Source organism: Myotis lucifugus, unplaced genomic scaffold (genome assembly GCF_000147115.1).
Source record: "Myotis lucifugus unplaced genomic scaffold, Myoluc2.0 scaffold_225, whole genome shotgun sequence".
Lineage (NCBI taxonomy): Eukaryota > Metazoa > Chordata > Mammalia > Chiroptera > Vespertilionidae > Myotis > Myotis lucifugus.
The window spans coordinates 1,523,250-1,542,476 of NW_005871273.1; the positions used below are offsets into that span (position 1 = coordinate 1,523,250).

A 19,227-nucleotide genomic window follows, 5' to 3' on the forward strand; every position below is an offset into this window, starting at 1 on the left:
GCCGGTGGCCGCGGGCCGGCCTCCCTGGAGGGCATCTGGGCTGCGGAGCCCAGTCGCCCGCCCGGGCCGCCCCAGCTCGGCGGAGAGCCTCTGCGCAGCGCATCTGCGGAGCCGGCGGAGGAGACATCCTTGCGCCCAGTGCACCCGGGCTCGGGCTCGGTCTGGCGCGCCGCCCGCGGGGTGAGATCCGCCCAGCCCCGGCGTCTGTGAGTTCGGGGAGGGAGCCCCGCGGCCCCGCCCCGCCTCCCAAGGCGGCGAAGAGCCCGACGCCGCAGCATGAGCCCCGCGGAGGTCCCCCGGAGAGCGGCGTGGCCGCGGGAAGCGCCCGGTGCGAGGGCCAGAGGCAGAGCCGCCATCGCTTGGCAGTGCCTGTAGGACGTCGAAGCCCAGGCCCGCGGCCCTATCGCTCCCCAGGTTCCCCCGCATCCGGGACACAGTTATGCCCCATCCCTGACTGCGAGGTGAAACAGAAAGAGAGCAGCCGTCCTTCCCACCATGAAGGCAGAAACAGCGTCCTCGGTCCCCGGGCCCCCAGCCCTGCCCAGCTGTGGCCTCGGGGACCTGCTGAGCAGCCGGAAGCTGCTGGTGGCGGGGGTCGTGCTGGGCTCGCTCCTGGTCACCCACTTCCTGGTCAGCGTGTGGCTGCTCTGCCTCGTGTTTGCGCTGCTGCTGGTGCTGGGAGGGTGGCAGGGCTCCAGTGCCCTGGTGGGGGCCTCCGGGCGGCTGCACCTGGAGCGCTTCTTCCCAATGGCCGCCTGCTCTCCAGACCCCGAGGCGGAGAGGCAGCTGGAGCAGGAGATCAACCGCACCATCCAGATGATTATCCGGGACTTCGTGTCATCCTGGTACCGCTCCGTGAGCCAGGAGCCAGCCTTCGAGGAAGAAATGGAGGCGGCCATGAGAGGCTTGGCCCGGGAGCTGCGGAAAAGGATGGGCACGGTGGACAGCCCTGCTCTTGCCCAGAGGGTCCTGACGCTCTGCGGTTGTCACCTGCAGAGCTATATGCGGGCGAAGGAGGCGATGGCAGCTGCAGGGAAGCAGAGCGGTGGGGTGGAGCCCTCCCAACTCTGGGAGGCTTACAGCAGGGCCACCGCCCCACATCCCGCGGTCCAAAGCACGGGCGCTGAGGTTGCCTACACACGTCGCATTGTGAGTTCGTTGCTTCAAGGACTAGTGCCAAAGCCCCACTTGGAGACTCGGACAGGACGCCATGTGGTGGTGGAGCTCATTACTTGCAACGTGATCTTGCCACTGATCAGCAAGCTGTCAGACCCCGACTGGATCCACCTTATACTTGTGAGCATCTTTTCCAAGGCCAGAAGTACTCCCGGAGGAGTGGTGAAGTCACACTGCCCAGCCAGTGCCACGGGGCCCGAGCAGCCCTCGGTGCCCACATCTCTGCCGCTGGTAGTTGAGGTACAGAGTCTGCCGGAGGCGAGAGCCCCCTCTCCAGCTGCAGCCCAGGGGCTCCTCAACTGTGATGAGCCAGAGGGACAGTTACGCTCTTCCCCAGAAGTGGAAGAAGGCCATGAAGCTGTAGAGGGAGATTTGGGTGGAGCGCCAGAGGAAAGAAAAGGAGGAAACAGCTCCTCTCATTTCCTACAGCCAGATATCCGAGGCCCTTTGTTCTTATGTGAAGACACGGAGCTGGAGTCTCCATTGTCTGAACTCGGCAAAGAAACCATCATGCTCATGACCCCAGGCAACTACCTGTCTGACAGGCTCCAGGATGCCCTGTGTGCCCTTGGGGGTTCCCAGTCTCTGCAGCCTAAGGATGATGAGGGTCCTGAAGGAATTGAAGGAGCCGGGGCTGAGGAGGGTCCAGGAACAGAAAAAGAGACAGGTCTGGTCTCCACGTTGAATTCCTGCCCAGAGATCCAGATTGACACGGCAGACAAGGAGGTAGAGCAAGATGTCACCTCTCTTACAACTTTGCTGGCAAGTCCGGAAAGGACCTGCCCACCACGACCCTCATGCTTGGAGAAAGACCTTACCAATGGGGTGAGCTCCCTCGATCCTAGTCTGCCACCGGTTCTGCTGTCCTCCTCTCCAGCTGGTCCTCTCAGCTCAGCAACCTTCAGCTTTGAGCCCCTGAGCAGCCCAGATGGCCCAGTTGTCATCCAGAACCTGCGTATCACTGGCACCATTACTGCCCGAGAGCACAGTGGCACGGGATCCCACCCGTACACGCTCTACACGGTGAAGGTAACAGGACTAGAAATGAGGTCACCCGCTCTAGGCTTGGAATGGGTTTGGAAAGCCGTTGGTGAAGCCAAGACTCTAAAGGAGAGAGGCTACTCTTTCTTTGCTATGAGTCTGAAGTTCATCGGTAAAACAGAATAGGTTTCTATGCAATACCCACAAACAATCCTAGAATTTCAGGGTGTTAGGAGACTGAGGGTCATATTTTTGAGTGGTTCCCAAAGTATAGAGCCTTGTCCAGAAATTCCCTTTCCATACTTTTTCCCTGCTAACTTATTTTTTAAATAATTATAAACTTTTTCAAAAACTTGATTTGAGAGAGAGAAACATCCATGTGAGAGAGAAACATTGATCGGTCGCCTCCCCCGCACACCCTGACGGGGATTTGAACCCTCCACCTTTTGGTGTATGGCAGCTGTTCTCAACCTGTGGGTCGCGACCCCTTTGGGGGTCGAACGACCCTTTCACAGGGGTCGCCTAAGACCATTGGAAAACACATATATAATTACATATTGTTTTTGTGATTAATCACTATGCTTTAATTATGTTCAATTTGTAACAATGAAAATACATCCTGCCTATCAGATATTTACATTATGATTCATAACAGTAGCAAAATTACAGTTATGAAGTAGCAACAAAAATAATTTTATGGTTGGGGGTCATCACAACATGAGGAACTGTATTAAAGGGTCGAGGCATTAGGAAGGTTGAGAACCATTGGTGTATGGGATGATGCTCCAACCAACAGAGCCACACTGGCCAGGGTAATTTATTTCTTTTTAAAAATACTAATATCTTCTTGTTTTGGAAGGAAGATCAGTCAGAAGACAGTAAAATCCTCATTTGCATAAATGATATAAATGGAGTTTATGTATCAAATGGCTAGTTCAATTAGAGCAACAATTCCCTAAAACAGGTTTTAGGAAGGCTTCCTTTAAGTCTCCTGAGAGCTGTATTTTTTTAAAAATCCTAGAACCCTACTTTGGAAATTCTTATTCAGAATATGTGAGAGGCTGTCAGAATATATATATTTAAAAAGCAGCCCAAGTGATTGTGAGGTGTAGCCAGGTTTGGGAATGTAAGTATTGATAGTGTCCCTCAAGGAGTAGAATATTCCATGGAAAGCATTATAACTCCAAGGTACTCCCAAGTTTGAGAGTTCTACCTGGAATTCCACCTGTTTCTTACCTAAGCCTTTTCCTGGACTGATGGACTGCTTTGCTCATGTCAGTTCATAATGAATACCTCTCTTTCTCCATGGCTCTAGAAATTTTTAAAACACCAGCCTCAGATCCCACCAACAAGGGAGATTGTTTCTTACATCACTTGCCCACAGTATAGTACCTCAACCAAACAACAGTAACCTACCTCTAATGCAGCGGTTCTCAACCTGTGGATCGCGACCCCTTTGGGGGGTCGAATGACCCTTTTACAGGGGTCACCTAAATACATCCTGCATATCAGATATTTACATTACGATTCATAACAGCAAAATTTCAGTTATGAAGTAGCAACGAAGTAGCAACGAAAATAATTTTATGGTTGGGGGTCACCACACATTAGGAACTGTATTAAAGGGTCGCGGCATTAGGAAGGTTGAGAACCACTGCACAAGCACATATGTTGTTCTTCCATAGCATTTCACTGTAATTTAACTACTGGGTCCAAAAGTCTTCCCCTATACTAAGTTGCACCTTTCATGCTGTTCAAGGTGTTGGCTCTGGGGAGCATACAGTAAAGTTCTTTTTTCCCATATTCTGGCCCTACAAGCATATGAAGACGGCAAACTTTAACCCTTTACAACATCTCCAATTTTCACATGACATCTAATACAGATGACGTGTACTTAGGAAAAAAAATATTGTTTAGCTCCAAGAATAATAATTCATCTGCCCTGAACAGCAACAACAAAAAAACAAACACTTGTCCCTTTAATGCATTCGAGACAAACAAATGATTTTTGTTCATCAGTTGTTATGAATTATTTTCCCCCAAACTAATATACATAATCACTGATTGAATATAATAGCAAAACGATAATCTCCTTATAACACCCAACCCCATAATTGAGGGGTGGAAGAGGTAGTTTTTTTTTATCAGTGTTGTACCTTCGGTTTTACACTCTGTCTGGGATTGGTAAAGTAGCTATGTAGCCATTTTTATAAGTGAAAGTGTTTGCTGGAGGGAGCTTTGAGATGGAAGGAGTAGAGAGCAATAAAACTCATTTTTCACTTTCTAGGCCACACTATGTTGGAAAAAATATCTCATTCTTTAATTCAGCCACCCTTGGACCTTGAGTTGTTCATTACAACTTAGAGCAGCAATCAGATCTGGTAGGTTTGGGAACAGAATAAGAATAGATCCCTTCCTTACCCCTACTCTCCTTTTACTATGTGGCTATTGAGCCGATGCAGTAAACAAATTTATTCATTCAACAGTATGAGACGGCCCTTGACAGCGAGAACAGCAGCAACCTGCAGCAGTTGGCATACCACACTGTTAATCGCCGCTACCGCGAGTTCCTGAATCTACAGACCCGTCTGGAGGAGAAATCAGATCTCCGAAAGTTCATCAAAAGTCAGGAGTTTCCCCAGGCCTGGACGCCCTGCTTGCTTTCCCATCTAGCCACCTTGATCTGAGAGGCTGGGGGCCTGTTGGTTTGTGGCGAGGGTGGAGGGAGAGAATGTAGCATTAAGGGTCCTTTACTCTGCCACCCCTCCTGCATTCAGATGATTTGGGGTTTAGTACTGGACAGCAATGATCACATTGTTTCTGAGCTATTCCTTTGCCACCGAATTCTTTGTTCTGGAGTCTATTTAAGCTTAATAAAGAAACTTTCAGCCCTAGCTGGTTTGGCTCAGTGGATACATTTCCACTTACGCCTATGAGATAGCATGAGGAAGTAACTCTTCCAGATCCATATATTAATTGCTTTTAAATATTAAAATATCCAGAAATTCTTGCCAGCTTTGCTTTAACAACCAGGTTTTTTAGATATGCCATGAGACACAAGGACAATAAGAAAATGTAATAAAATTTAACTCTGAAAGTAAGCTAATAAGCAGCAAGTTTATTTTTTAAATAAACAAAGTGTGTTTATTTTAAAAAGCTAGCGATCACCCAAATAAACATTTTAATAAGCTTAGGCATAAATTATGGATTTCAGTTATGCATTTTCTTTCTTAATAATAGCTATGACTGAGCCAAACTTGAAAATATATGCCAGGTTCTCTTCTAAGCACGTTACACATATTTAGCTCATTGAATTCTCATAACAGCTTATAAGATAAATACTATCATTATCTCCACTTTACAAAAAAGTCAAAGAAAGATTAAGCAATTTGCCTAAGGTCGTTATTATAGGAGGAATTGGAGCCTAAATTTAAACTTGGGCAATTGGATTTCAGGGCCCTCATTTGTAACCATTGTAGTGTATGGTCTCTTCTATCTTAATATTAACATTAATAATGGGAGGAGATTGTATATATCATATCCCTGGGGTATATTTGGAACTTCTGAAATTAACAATCTCAGGGAAATATATTCAACAGTTCTGCTTTGTTTTGTTTTTAGTTAAGTTCTGTTAAGTGACTGCACTTTTTTTTTTTTTTTAAGATGTGAAGGGTCCCAAAAAGCTCTTTCCAGATCTCCCATTTGGTAACATGGATAGTGACAGAGTAGAAGCCCGTAAGAGCCTCCTGGAATCATTCCTAAAGGTCAGCATCCTTCTGTTTTGGCTCTATGCCCCTTTTACCCACCAGACACCCAAGCCAGGGTGGGGAGATGCAGGGAACTAGAATTTCTCTTTGAAGTCCTTCTCGTGTCTTTTGCAGCAACTCTGTGCCATTCCTGAGATCGCTAACAGTGAGGAGATGCAGGAGTTCCTTGCTTTGAACACAGATGCTCGTATTGCCTTTGTCAAGAAACCATTCATGGTCTCCAGAATAGACAAGGTACTATATGCTCAGCCTTAGTTCTAATCAGAGTGGAGGCAGTGCTTTAAAAATAAGGGAGGTGGAGGATGGGGAGAGGCAGCACAGAGGAGTTAGTAGAACATGGACTAGGATTATCAAGACCTATTCCCAAATATTGGTTGGATATCAACTTGTTGAATTACAGTGAGCAACTTGGAGGGTACATTATCCCTGATGGTGTAAATGTACACATATCTGCTAGGGACATAGTTATTCTAGCGGCGGGTTGTAAGAATAGATCTATACCTCATAGATAGGTGGGGGCAGGAAAGTCCTTCCTGGTGGTGAAAGTCATTCCCAATGTTGGTCACTCAGGAAAGAAACCCTAAGTAGGACACTAAGCTGGATTTAGATGGTGTAGTCATTCTCTGCTGGAGAACAGAGTGTGGGTAGACTTGTACCTTCTTCAATAGGGTCTCAGGACCTTTGGAGATGGTAGGAGAAGCACATTTGTGTAACACATTGGAGCCTGCAAGCAGTGGTTACCAACTGATTTTACAGTCCCCAAGGCAAAAGTCCGAGGTTTATGTTTATCCAAGGATGTCTTATGTTTTTTTAAAAAGTTAGAAAACACCTACTTGTTGACAGAAGAGGGGCCTCTCTCCTCTCATCTAGCCTTCAGGGGGAAAAATGATAAAGTGGACTTTCACATGGTCGGATTTGGGAGACATTGACTGCTGTGATGAAAGAACTGCAAACTAGAGAGGGTTGCACAAAGTAAAATCCTCAAAGTTCATTCATTGATTCTTTCAGCATCTACTTACTGCTTGTGTAGTGTACTAGCTGTTCATGATACAACAGTGAACAACACAGATAAGGACCTTTCCCACAGACTACAATTTTATGAGCCCAGAGAGCAAGTTATATTGTCTAAGCCATGTTAGGCACATTCATGCTACCCTCTGTGTTCTTTCCTTGGATTGTTATGCCCTAGTCTTTACTGTGCTCTTACTCAACCATTACAGCAGTGATGGCGAACCTATGACATGCATGTCAGAGGTGACACGCGAACTCATTTTTTTTGGTTGATTTTTCTTTGTTAAATGGCATTTAAATATATAAAATAAATATCAAAAATATAAGTCTTTGTTTTACTATGGTTGCAAATATCAAAAAAGTTCTATATGTGACACGGCACCAGAGTTAAGTTAGGGTTTTTCAAAATGCTGATATGCCGAGCTCAAAAGGTTCGCCATCACTGCATTACAGCCTTGTCTTAGCTGGGCCAGTTCCTTGTTGAGGATTAACCAAGAAGGAGTGAAAGAAGGCCCGGTGTTGCTCTGAGCCAGCAGTATTAACTGATGAGAGGCACCAAAGGGAAAGTAAATGTTTCTTCAATATTTAGGGTTTCATTTGTTTGTGCATTTTTCTAGCAAATATCTATATGTCATTTTCTCATTCTGAAAAATAGAATTCTTTTCATTGAGGATTGTTTTATTAGTCTTTCTGAGTAGAGAAGTTTATATCAATTTCAGACTTCTTAATTTGGACCTGAGTGATTTTTGTTATTCTTTCTGTCCTAAAGAAGAAAAATTGAATTAACTGGAAAAGCCAGCTCTTTACTCTGTGTGAATTACACTGAACATGTTTATATTTTACATGTCTCTAGACATATTTTGTATTTTGATAATCTCATTCTTTCTGTTCTTCATATATTTTTACCTATATCACTTCTACTTATTCACATCTTGGTGAAAGAATCAATTTGGAAACTAAAAATCATTCTTTTATATACAAAGAAAGAAATTGAAAATGGAAAATATTTCACCGGCCTTCAGAACTCTCGGGTTTTTATTTATCCCATTGTTTGTTTCAGCCTCTTTCCCCCATGCCATTGTTTATCTTACTCTGTGAGAAAGGGGAGAACAGTTGCCACTAAGTTACTAGCTGGTATCTGACTATGCTGATGGCTAGGCCCCGTCCTGATTGCATAAAGCACCGTGAGAAAACTGCTCATTCGGTGGTTTCTGTCTGACTCTGCTCCTCGTTTCTGTCTGACTCTGCTCCTCTGACCCCTGCAGATGGTGGTGACAGCATTTCCCCGCTCTGAACCCCAGAGCCCCACAGAGGAGCTGAGTGAGGCCGAGACAGAAAGCAAGCCCCAGACAGAAGGCAAGAAGGCTGGCAAGTGAGAAGCCCTTCAGTCGCCCAGGGACTCTTGCCCAGTTCTCAGGTTGATCCCCAATCCTCAGCCAAAGCCCATCCCCAACTCTCAAGCTCTAGAAGAGAAGAGGTGGGCCATACATATTAGTTTTTATGCACAGCTAGACCTTGAACTCTTCAGTGCTCAACTCAAAGGAGCCTGAGATCCTGCATAGACAGCTCCGCGGAATGTTTGTCTTGCCGTGAGAACCCAGAGCCCAACTGATGAGGGATTTGCGACTAGAAGGAAAATTCTAGAATATGGATCTTCTCCTTTTGTGTTTTCCTGGAAAATTGAGATGTTCTTTCCTATTAAGAGCTAAGGCTTATAACTGATCTCTGTTTACCATCTTTTCTGGAAATCTTGGCTCAGAAGTTGCATATGCTAGCAATAAACAGGGAAGGGCTCGAATGGCCACCTGCAGTGCCCATTTTAGTAACTGGTTATGGCTGCTGCTCTCCTGCACCAGGTCTCAGATGTTTCCTGGCAGTACTCAGAGCCAGCATGTGGAAAGGAAGAGCACCACACCTACCCTTACTGGAAACTTCTATCTGTATATGGGCCATGATGGAGAGAGAGAGAATGGGGGGGGGGGGGGCGTGGAGTGTTTGTGTGTGTGTCTGCTTGTCTGGCTGACTGTCTACCTTTGTCTCTGTTCATGTTTCATGGGCCGCAATAACACAAGTCTTAGCCTTTTTTTCCTGGGCCTATACTTTGACAGGTGCTTATAAGAATCCTATCCCTTGAAACACTGAGGTTTGCACTTGGAGTCTCTTCCCCGGTTTTATTTGGAACACGAGGGGAATAAGATAAGTGGATGTGCATAAAGGTACTGACAGCAGCAACAAATGCCACTTGTCTGACCTTCAACAAATATTTAATGAGTGTGTAGTATGTGCTAGCACTCTTCTAGCCTCTGGGAATACGACATGGCAGACTGGTCCCTCTTTAGCATTAGCTAAACCCCTTTTATGGATGCACTGTAGACAGCTTAGTGCAAGAATTGCACTGTATATTAAGACTTTCCAAAATATATGTTGTTTGGAAGAGTTCAGGGCCAGGGCTGTTCTGGCAGCTCTGAGCCCTATAAACTCCCAGAATAAGTATAGGCATATTCGTTTTGAGTATTAATACTTGTAAGCCCTTCATATGCTAGGGCAAGATCACGAATTACATCGTGTTTCTGCTCTTTGTTTCTATACCAGGTCCAGATTGAGGTTCTCATCCAGTAAGATCGCTCCAGCGCTGAACTTGGCCAATGCACAAGAGAAGGTCCTCTATGGTCTCCAGGAAGGCACTGTGGTGAGAAGCTCTTAGAGAGCTCCTGGCATCTGCAGCCAGGATGTGGATCCTGCATTTATAGGCACTTAAGACCTTCTCCAAAGTCAGAAAAGACTTAGGTGCCTGCTAAAGGACTTTCCAGCATTGGGGTCTCTAATATTTAGTATAGAAGTATTTTCTGCAAGGTTGGCTTCTCAAGGGCCCTGGGTGTGGGATCATGTATGACAGAATGAGAAAGAAAACCCGTTCCTGGGAGAGATCAGAGAACCCGAAAGTGTTCGTGGCAAATGCGAATACAAAGGCATTGGTTTACTTGCAACGTTGCTGAGGTGGTCACAACATCAGTGGGGTTCTGTGCGCAAGATACGTCTTCAGGGAAGGCAGGGAAAACCTAAAGTGTTTTGGTTGCTCCTCTGCTTTCTGCACTCTATGTGATGTGCTGCTGGCTCTTTCTGCAGGAGTCGGAGGTCCTATCCATGTCTGGGATGGAAGCCTTTATTGAAAAACAGACAAAATTACTAGAAATGCAGTCAGCAGATGCCCCAGAAAAGGATCCTGACCATACGCCCAAAGGATGTGTGGATGGTGACATGTCAGATGCAGCCGCGCCAGCCCAAGACCTCAGCATTAGTGACCCGGGTGAGTGACAAGATCGCACCACAGAGAAGGGAGCCAGAGCACAGTCCACTTGGGACTTCTGACAGTTGGGATTCATCACTTTTAATTTATCTTCTGTTCAGCTAAGTAAGCCATGTGTTTGAGGTACTGTGCTGAGTGCTGGGATGCAAAAAAGTATACGACACAGTCCCCAGAGCTGAGCTGAGCCGAGTGCAGCCAAGCAGAGGAACAGGGCAAAAAGGCAGGGAGTTCCAATCCAGCAAAATAAGACCCCTGTTTGCAGTCTCATTACCTTGTTGAAGTTATTTTTAGCGTGCTTCAGCTACATTTGAACTGCTCCCTTTACCTATTCCCTTAGTACCTGTGGTACCACTTTCCTGGTTGGTCCCTTCTCAGTCACTTTTGTTAGCTCCCTTATTAGCCTTCCACAGCGTTATTGTTGGCTCTCTGTTACTACTCTGCACACTCTGCCTGGTGATCTCATTAGTACTATTGGCTTTAATTCTAACATTTAGCAAGCTTTGCTAAACTGGGGGAAATACAAAAGAAACAGACGTAGGCAAAACCATGTGTACTATGATACCTAATATCAGATGTATTTCCACCCACTTGCCTATGGAAATCTGCACTGAGATATTCCATAGGGCAGTGACATACAAACATGTGCAAAATGGAATTCATCTTTTCCCTGGATCTATGCCTTTCATTTTATTTATTGCCATGGCAACCGACACCACCCAGTTACCAGAGAAAGAGCAGGGAGGGAGAAGAGGTGAGGACACTATTCTCTCCTTATAAGCATTTGAGGCAGGGCAGGTTTGCTTCCCAGAGGAATGAAGAGGAAAAATTGGGAGTCCTGGAGATTAATATGTTTGCTAAACTAGAATTTATAAGAAGAAAAATGTTTAATTGCATCAAAATAAAGGCTCCCATTGAAAAAAAGATCACAAAATCTTATGTTCAGAAGGAAAATAAAAGTTTGATTTCATCATTGTTTCTCTCAACTTAGCTATGTGAAAAATGGAATTTACAACCCCATCTCTTCACATATATCTCACTTGTTAAGTAAACCAAGTATTTTGACATCAAAAGCATTAGAAAACTAAGAAATTATAAATAAGAGGGAATGGGTAAAACACTAATAATCCAGCCCAAATCAAAACTAAATTTTGAACAACATATCTCTAAAGGAATAGTTTCTTGCTTCCGGTCCTTTTGGCTAAGATCAAGTCTAAAGGAGTAGTGAATGCCTGAGTAGCCCTTTTTCTAGCCCTAAATGCTCATTGATAGAAATTTTATCTTTTTTTTTTTCAAGAGCACCTGATGCCTTGTTTTGCTTTCTCTTATTTTTTACTGTTATGACTAATTGTCACCACATGATGGCAGCTCTGTGTAAATACTAACCCTGAGAAAGTAATAGAATTCAGGAGGATGACTAAGACGCAGAATGATGCTACTTTCCAAGGAACTCAATAGCCCATCTTTGAACAAATGACTAGAAAGCAAACACATCAGCTCCCAGGCCCCCCTTGAAATGCAGTGCAGAAGAAAGAAAATATTTTTTGGATGGGATTAAGAAGGTAGGTTTTATTTCTAATAGAGTCATCCAAATCTGAAGTCATTTGTGTTCTAAAGAACCCTTAAGGGAGGGGAACTTGGGCAAGCTAAGAGAATACCCATTGGTCCTAGACTAACAAAATTATTGTTGACGATTAATTATAGTAATATTAGTCACAGCAATAGCATCAGATAGCTAAGATTTATTCTGGAATATTATGTGCTCCTGAGAAAGTCTCCTGGGAACCAAATCAGAGGTAACATGGGACCCCCTGAACAGGGTTAGAGAACAGATACTTCCATCCATACCTATCTCTGTTCAGGAGACTTCAGTTTAGCGTGGGTGTGAGCTCCTTCGTGGCCAGTCTTCGGGATAGGAAAGAAATCAGTCACTGTCCTGGCATTTCCCCAAAGGTGTAGTGCTTTTCCTAGAACCACATGTCATCTCAAAATCAAACTGCAGCTTCCTGGATCCCAACCCAACAGCTCTGTGTAATGGAGTTGCTTTCAAAGCACTTTTTAACAGGAGAAGAATCCGAAGTCTTTTCCCAAATCTGCTGCCCACACATTTCTCTGATGCCTGGTGGAGGCGAGTGGAATATAAGTGTGGAAGAGACTGGGCCTTGCCAGTTCCAGTCAGTCACCAGTTGTGAGCACTTACCTGCAACAAAATATATCTACTCCCTGGGGGAAATACACAAGAAACAGACCTAGGCAAAATAATTGTATACAACATATTTTTTAAAAGAGCAAAATGTTTTACTAAGTGACTAACACAAACAAAAGAATTGTAAAGAAAGACCGAGCCTATCACTGAACTTTTTAGATATGAAGTATCTCTTGATGTGATGTAAGAACTGATGGATTACAAAAATACAGGATAAGATAAAGTGCATTGAAAGATGTCCTCCAGTATGGGTCTCTTCTGAGTTACTTTGGATACCTTTTTATTCTCCAGGAACAGAGACGGAGTTAGCTGACACAGCCCTCGATCTGCTGCTCTTGCTGCTGATGGAACAGTGGAGATGGCTGTGCACAGAAAACATGCAGAAAGTTCTTCATCTTACCTTTGGGACCCTCATTCAGAGGTAAGACTGGTGAGTTCCTCACATTGGAGCCTCACATTGGACGGGGTGGCCATAATACTGCATTCTCCACCAGAAAGGGAGAGGGTAGAGTCCAGGAAACTTGTGGTCATGAAGGAAGGTAGAGTCTCTGCTCCAGAGGTACAGAAATGAAGACTGCCGGGAGAGTACCAGAAAGCTTGGGTTCATCACCTTGTGGTCTTACGTTTGAATTGACTCTGCTTCTGTAAGGCTTCTGACCTGATCCACTGAGTCACAGACACTGCCTATGATTTTAAAATACTTCATCCAAACTCTTCCCACTCCAGGATCAATTCTCCACCCAGTTATACTCCTAAGCCCTGTATCTTTCACCCTTTTCCAGTGGACATTTCTTTTTAGTGATAATATGTAGTCAGTGACAATCAAAATAAGAAAGATGAGGAGAAAACAGATCGGTGCTCTCAAAGATTATTTTCTTGGAAAGAAGCACTTACTGCCACAGGATGGTAAGGGATAGGATACTTGGATTTAAAACTTGGATTTTATAATTTAGGTTTTATAATCCTAATACCATTTGAAACTCCAGAAAGATTTGTACACAGAGTACAAAGTCTTTGGCTGCTGACTTCCTCACCGTGGAACATGCAAGCTTTGCTAAACTGAAGAAGGCCAGACACTGTCTCTGAACCAGACACACCTAGTGCTTGAGGTTTAGTCACTTGTTTTGATTTCTCTCTCATGAGACGTCCTGGCACATCACAGAATAAGAAGCCAAACCCTGACCTCTTCTGTTAGCATGTGGCTCATGCTAATAGGCACTCCAAAAATAAAAACTTCTTTGAAAAGAAGAAGTATGGCTTCATCCTACAACATGCAGAAAATCCATCACCAACAAGTAGTTAAATCTTCCTTTTCACACTCAAAGTTGCATGGGATCAGGGAGGCTTCATAAGCTTTCATCAGAAAGAGACTAAGTGGAAGAAGGGTGCACATTTATATTTGCTGAGTGTTTCTCATATGCTAGCATCTGACTCTTGTTTGCATATATTTTCTAATAGCATCCAAGTGAGGTAGGTAGTTCATTTACAAAATAAGAAAATAGAGCTTGGCAAGGTCCATTTTGGTTAATTTAGTAGGAACCAAAAAATATAGATGAGTCAGGAAAATTTCAAAAGATTGAGATTCATATATAGAAAAGATAGGAAGACATTCCTTGAAATTTAAATAACTCAATATTAAAGGGCTTGGGTCAGTACCAAACAGAGAGAAATATATATTTGGGGGTTACAGGCAGATCATTGAAGAAGTGGTATGATATGCAGCTAGGGTTCGTGGAGATCTAAAACAGGAACCTTAAATGCAAGGGAATCGCAGGCTGTGAGCATTGCAGGCCAGGTCGCATTGCTTCAGTGGGTGATGATTATACATTTTCTAGTGATAGGGAAGAGACGAGAATCAAGTGGAGTGGCTGGTGTGTAAAGAAGAACATACAACATGCATATGCACTCTAGTCTAAGCTGTTTCTTGGTCTCACTGATAGAAATTTGTCCAGGCTATTTTGTAGCACTCAACCCACTTTATCTTAAAGTACTCATAACTCTGTCCAACTGGGGAATTGTTTTGGTCTTATTCCTTATTCATTGAAAAAAATAGTAAGGGCTCATTGTGAACAAAGCAGATGCAGTCCCTACTTCTCACATATTTTTCAAGTTAGTGGGGGTGAGAACTGAGGGCCATATCCATGACCACAAAGCTAATGTGTGGTGGAGCCAGAAATGAAACCCAGTATTCCACATCCCATATTCTTTTTTTTAAAATATATTTTATTGATTTTTTACAGAGAGGAAGGGAGAAGGATAGAGAGTTAGAAACATCGATGAGAGAGGAACATCGATCAGCTGCCTCCTGCACACCCCCCACCGGGAATGTGCCCGCAACCAAGGTACATGCCCTTGACCAGAATCGACCCGGGACCCTTCAGTCCCCAGGCCGACGCTCTATCCACTGAGCCAAACAGGTCAGGGCTCCATATTCCATATTCTTATCCTCTACAACACACTGGTATCTGCTATGTGTGAACTCCCTGAGCTTTGGTTTCTTCATCTGGAAAACAGGAATAATAGTGCTATCCTATGTCTTCAGGTGCATGGAGCATGCCCAATAAATGTTAGGGTTTAATGTTTGCTCTTCAGGAAAAGGAAAGAAGGGTAAAAAGTATTTTCTCTGTCTAATTCCTCCAGCTAGTGCCCCCAAATTTGTTCCGCTTTTTATGTCTTCACATGCCAGCGTCCTTCAGCTACCACTATCCCTATTGTCCCTGTCCCTCTGAGTTATACAGAATATACTTGGCCCTCTTCTCAAATGTCTTATCCTGGGTTCACAGTGTTCTAGAAGCTTCCTTAGGATAGGGGTTAAGAAGTCATGGATCATGGAGGAGAAATCCCAGCTCCCCCTCCAGAGGCTCGAAGGGTCCGATGCCTCTGGCCTGTGGTCTCAGACCAGCAAGTTCCCATGTACGTGGTACACATGGGATGATGGGGCTTATTTCAGGATTTGTGTGTAGACACTGATAATCTTATCAGCTTCAGGGTATTTACCATCTAGCAAGCATCTGTTGAGAGTTTGCTTTGTGCAGACACTGTGCTGAACACTACAAGCATAGTACGTTATTTAGTCCCCTCAAAAGCCCTATGAAAGAAGAATGAAGATCCCCAATTCAAAGATGAGGGAACTGAGATATACAAAGAAAGATGGTTACTTAGACAAGATTACAGAGCTTATGAGTACACCACAGGCTGATTTTGAACCCAGGTTTGTTTGATTTTCAGCTCTAATGGCTGTCTCTCAGGATCAGACTGTTACCCCGTAATTTGAAGGGATAAAAGCCAGTCTAAAAATCTTTGACTCAGGGTAGTATACATTCCCCAAGAGGATATTACATGCAGTTTGTAAAATCCAAACTGCATTTCCACGTATGCACTCTCACAACACAAACGGCACTGCACTAGCCTGAAGTCAGCCTATGTTACTTGTTCCTGACAGCTTGCATGTTTTTATTTTTAAAAAGAGGTTCATGCAGTGCCGCATTCTTTGGCTTTGCCTTGGTAAGCAAATAAAATGGAATTTGATATCTCCTCAAAGCTGTAGCACCCCCACGCCCAAACTCCTCCTCCTCCTACCAGAAGAGGTGTGGTGTGGCCCCAGCAGTTCAGTGTTCACCTCCCTGAGATGGTCCCCGTGACTGCTGCCCCGGAGACAGTGTGCTGCTTCTCTCTGAAACCACAAGCCTCTGAGTCAGGTCCTGGTGCAGAGGACTCGGGTTCTCTGCCCTGGGCTCTGCACTTCAAAGAGAAGCAGAGTGGGTATTAATGCCACAGGCGGCTACTGCCACTTCTTGTCTTGAAGACACTGCGTTATCAGGGACGGTACAGCCATCTGGATTTAGATGCATCGCCCCCTTCAAATGTTACCAGTTTCTAACCTCCAGCATTATTATCTCCAAGGAGATGAGTTAATTTCTTCTGCTTCCAGCTTTGTTTACTCCCCTCGCTTCCTTAAAAGACCTCTGTACATTATTTAGTCCCCTCAAAAGCCCTATGAAAGAGGGAGCTGAGACATACAAAGAATTATAGTAACTTAAACAAGACCTATGTACATAACTCCCTTGGACACCAGGGACTTGTGCCAGATCTTAAGTGTTTATTCTCTCTCTCCCTCTCTTCCTCTCCCTCTCTCCATTCCTTGTTCCCTCCCTCCCTCTCTTCATTTCTCCTTTCCTTCTTCGCTCTCTCTCCTTCCCTCCCTTTCCCCTCCCCTGCAAGGAAAAAATAAAATAAAAAAGAGTAACTTCAACCTCATGACCCCTCCTTCTAAGCCAAGGTTGAAAGAGTTCTGATCTGAGCCAAGCTTCATAAATCTCCCTTGATTGTTGATGGTTTGGAGAAAGTGGGGGAGGGGAGCTGAAGAGAAGTTAGATGCCCAAAAAAGGCATTGTTAAGTCAAAGGGGAGTCTTGCACACATGCGCGCCTGACCTCTTATGTCAGCTTCTGTGCCGGGAACATCCAATTATGTAAGAAGGAGCACTCCTTATTTGGATTTAGAGACGGAATGAGGGGAAGAGGAGTGGGGGTAGCAGTCTATGCCAAGGAGTAAATCCAGCTTGTGTGAACTGCTCATGTCTGCAAACAGAAGGAACTTGACAATATTTCTGCAAACATCAGAATCAGGTTCAGGAAACTGGACAAGTATGTAGACATAGACGAGGTTGGAGGGAAAGGAGAGGTACCGTGCTTCATTGATGCTGGAAGGTTTGGGCAAGAAGATCCAGCCAAGGTAAGAAGTGAGATTATTATGGAGTACTGATGTGGAGTGAAGGAATGAGAAGCAGCTGGACCCGTTCCCTGCCTGGATGCCCAGAGTAATGCCATGATAAAAATACGAGCCAGGCTAGCAGTAGAGTACTCGAACGCCACGTCCCGTGGCTCTGCCCTTCCCGTGGCCCCAAGATGGCATCAGACTCTGTGTCAAAAGGGCAGCAGACACATTCCTGGCATCTGCGTCAGGATTTCGTAGTGAGAGAGAGAGAGAGACTGTGGGTGTGGGTGTGTGTGTGTGTTGGGGGCACGTGGGAATGGAATAGCGTGGCAAAAAAAGAGTAGGGAGAAAAGAGAAGATTCCGTGACCTGTGAGCAAAGGAAAGTAGAAAAGTAAGTACGTATGTCAAGTCAGGAAGTAAATAGAGAGGAAGAAGAAAAGAAAAATTGTAGTAGGTGTAAAGGTCCAACAAGCAGTGGACCCCGGAGAAAATTAAATGACAAGCTCTGGACCTTATGCTATGCCATGGAGTCATTTTCTTACAGGAGAGGTCTCTCCCACCATCTCCCAGGCAAGGTCAGGAGAAGGTTTGTTGGCGAGAGTGTGGGACCGTTGGAGAGCACTGTACTCTGAGGTGGAGCGTTCAACCTCCGCAAGGACAGTTTTGAGTACATGATCATGAACTCTTTTGCCTCCACTGTTAGCTTTTCTCTAAGTATAGTCCATTCGGGAGCCTTTTCTCTGTGGACATAGCTGTGTAGCAGATGGATAAAGGGTCTCTCTGACAGTGGTTATAGCTTAAGGCAGGGATGGGGAACGTCTGGCCCGCCGGCCATATAAGGCCCACAAAATCATTTGGTCTGGCCCTGCCAAGGTATTAGAAGTGAGTTAAATGTTTGATCAAATAGAGCAGGCTAATTTTTAAGTTGATCATTTTGTATGGCCCAAGAATGATGTTATACTAAATATCCAAGTGGCCCTTGGCAGAAAAAAGGTTCCTCACCCCTGTCTTAAGGGAAACTCCTGGCCTGCTACCAAAAAAACACAAGCAATTGCAATAAGACAGGAACTGACATTCAATACCAACTGTACCAGGTGAGCTGCTGTGTTCTTTAGGTACTAATGTGCAGCGCATGTCTAGGAGAGGGACATATGTTTCCACATTTTACAGGTAAGGAAAAGGATATGTAGGTTAAATAAGCATCTCAGAATCATTCCACTTCAGGCATCCTGGCCTCAAAACCGATGCACTTTCTACTACTCCATACTGCCTCCCCCTGAGCAAGCTTTCTGACAAAGCAGTGGCTACTAAAACCAGCCTCACTTGAAAGTCCCTGTGCCTTATTCCCATGTAATCTCTCTTGCTTTCTATCTGACTGCCCACTTACATATGATGGTAGCATATGAATCTGTTTCTGTCTGCATATTCTGATTCTGTTCTTAAAGCACTCCTGGATCAGAGACTGTATGTAGTCTCCCTTGGGTATCTAGTCTACATCCTTTTGCACTCAGAGTTTATCCGAGTTAAGATGAATAGTTTCTCAGGAAACACTCATCTTTTCCTTTGCTACATAAACTTTCAGTTCAGCTCTGGTGCCTTGTGCAAACTTATTCCTGATCTCTTTCTATGCACAGCTTCTGCAGAAAATTGCAGACTTCCGCAAGAGCCCCAGATACAGAATTATCTCAAACTATGTCTTCAGATGTTCCTATCAGGTTATTTCCTGGCCCTCCATGTCTTTTCTGCACCCTTCAAATCTCTTTCTTCATATTATCTGTCTATGCATACCTACATACATGCTTCCCCGGTCATGTCCAGAGCAGAAACTCCGAGTTTCTTCACAACCAGGGAACTACTTACTTCTTAACCCAGGTACTCCCACCCCTCTGCCTTTGCCTTCCAGGACACTAACTTTATTTAGCTCTTGTTATGGTGGCCTTTTTACAAGTAATTTTTGAAAAGTGTAAGATTTGCTGCCTATCTGTACTTATTAAGTACTTGCTGTGTACTAGCTCTTCAGACCTAGGGTGGCAGTTTCTACTTTAAGGTCCTTTCAGCCTCTTTGA

General features: G+C 44.6%; 1 protein-coding gene across 5 annotated transcripts in view; it reads left to right on the top strand.

Moving 5' to 3' along the window:
• The window catches only part of SNX19 (sorting nexin 19), a 32,261-nt gene continuing 13,034 nt past the window's right edge, over positions 1-19,227 (top strand). The window contains exons 1-8 of one of the 5 annotated variants that reach the window (XM_006098237.3): positions 1-2,205; positions 4,644-4,782; positions 5,821-5,921; positions 6,039-6,158; positions 8,201-8,307; positions 9,528-9,624; positions 10,062-10,242; positions 12,737-12,866. In XM_006098237.3, the coding sequence (XP_006098299.1) occupies positions 496-2,205; positions 4,644-4,782; positions 5,821-5,921; positions 6,039-6,158; positions 8,201-8,307; positions 9,528-9,624; positions 10,062-10,242; positions 12,737-12,866 (2,585 nt within the window). In that variant the 5' untranslated portion in view covers positions 1-495. Of the gene's footprint in view, positions 2,206-4,643; positions 4,783-5,820; positions 5,922-6,038; positions 6,159-8,200; positions 8,308-8,331; positions 8,353-9,527; positions 9,625-10,061; positions 10,243-12,736; positions 12,867-19,227 lie in introns of those variants that run through there. The other 4 variants (XM_023761988.1, XM_023761989.1, XM_023761990.1 and 1 more) reach the window with 4 other exon arrangements.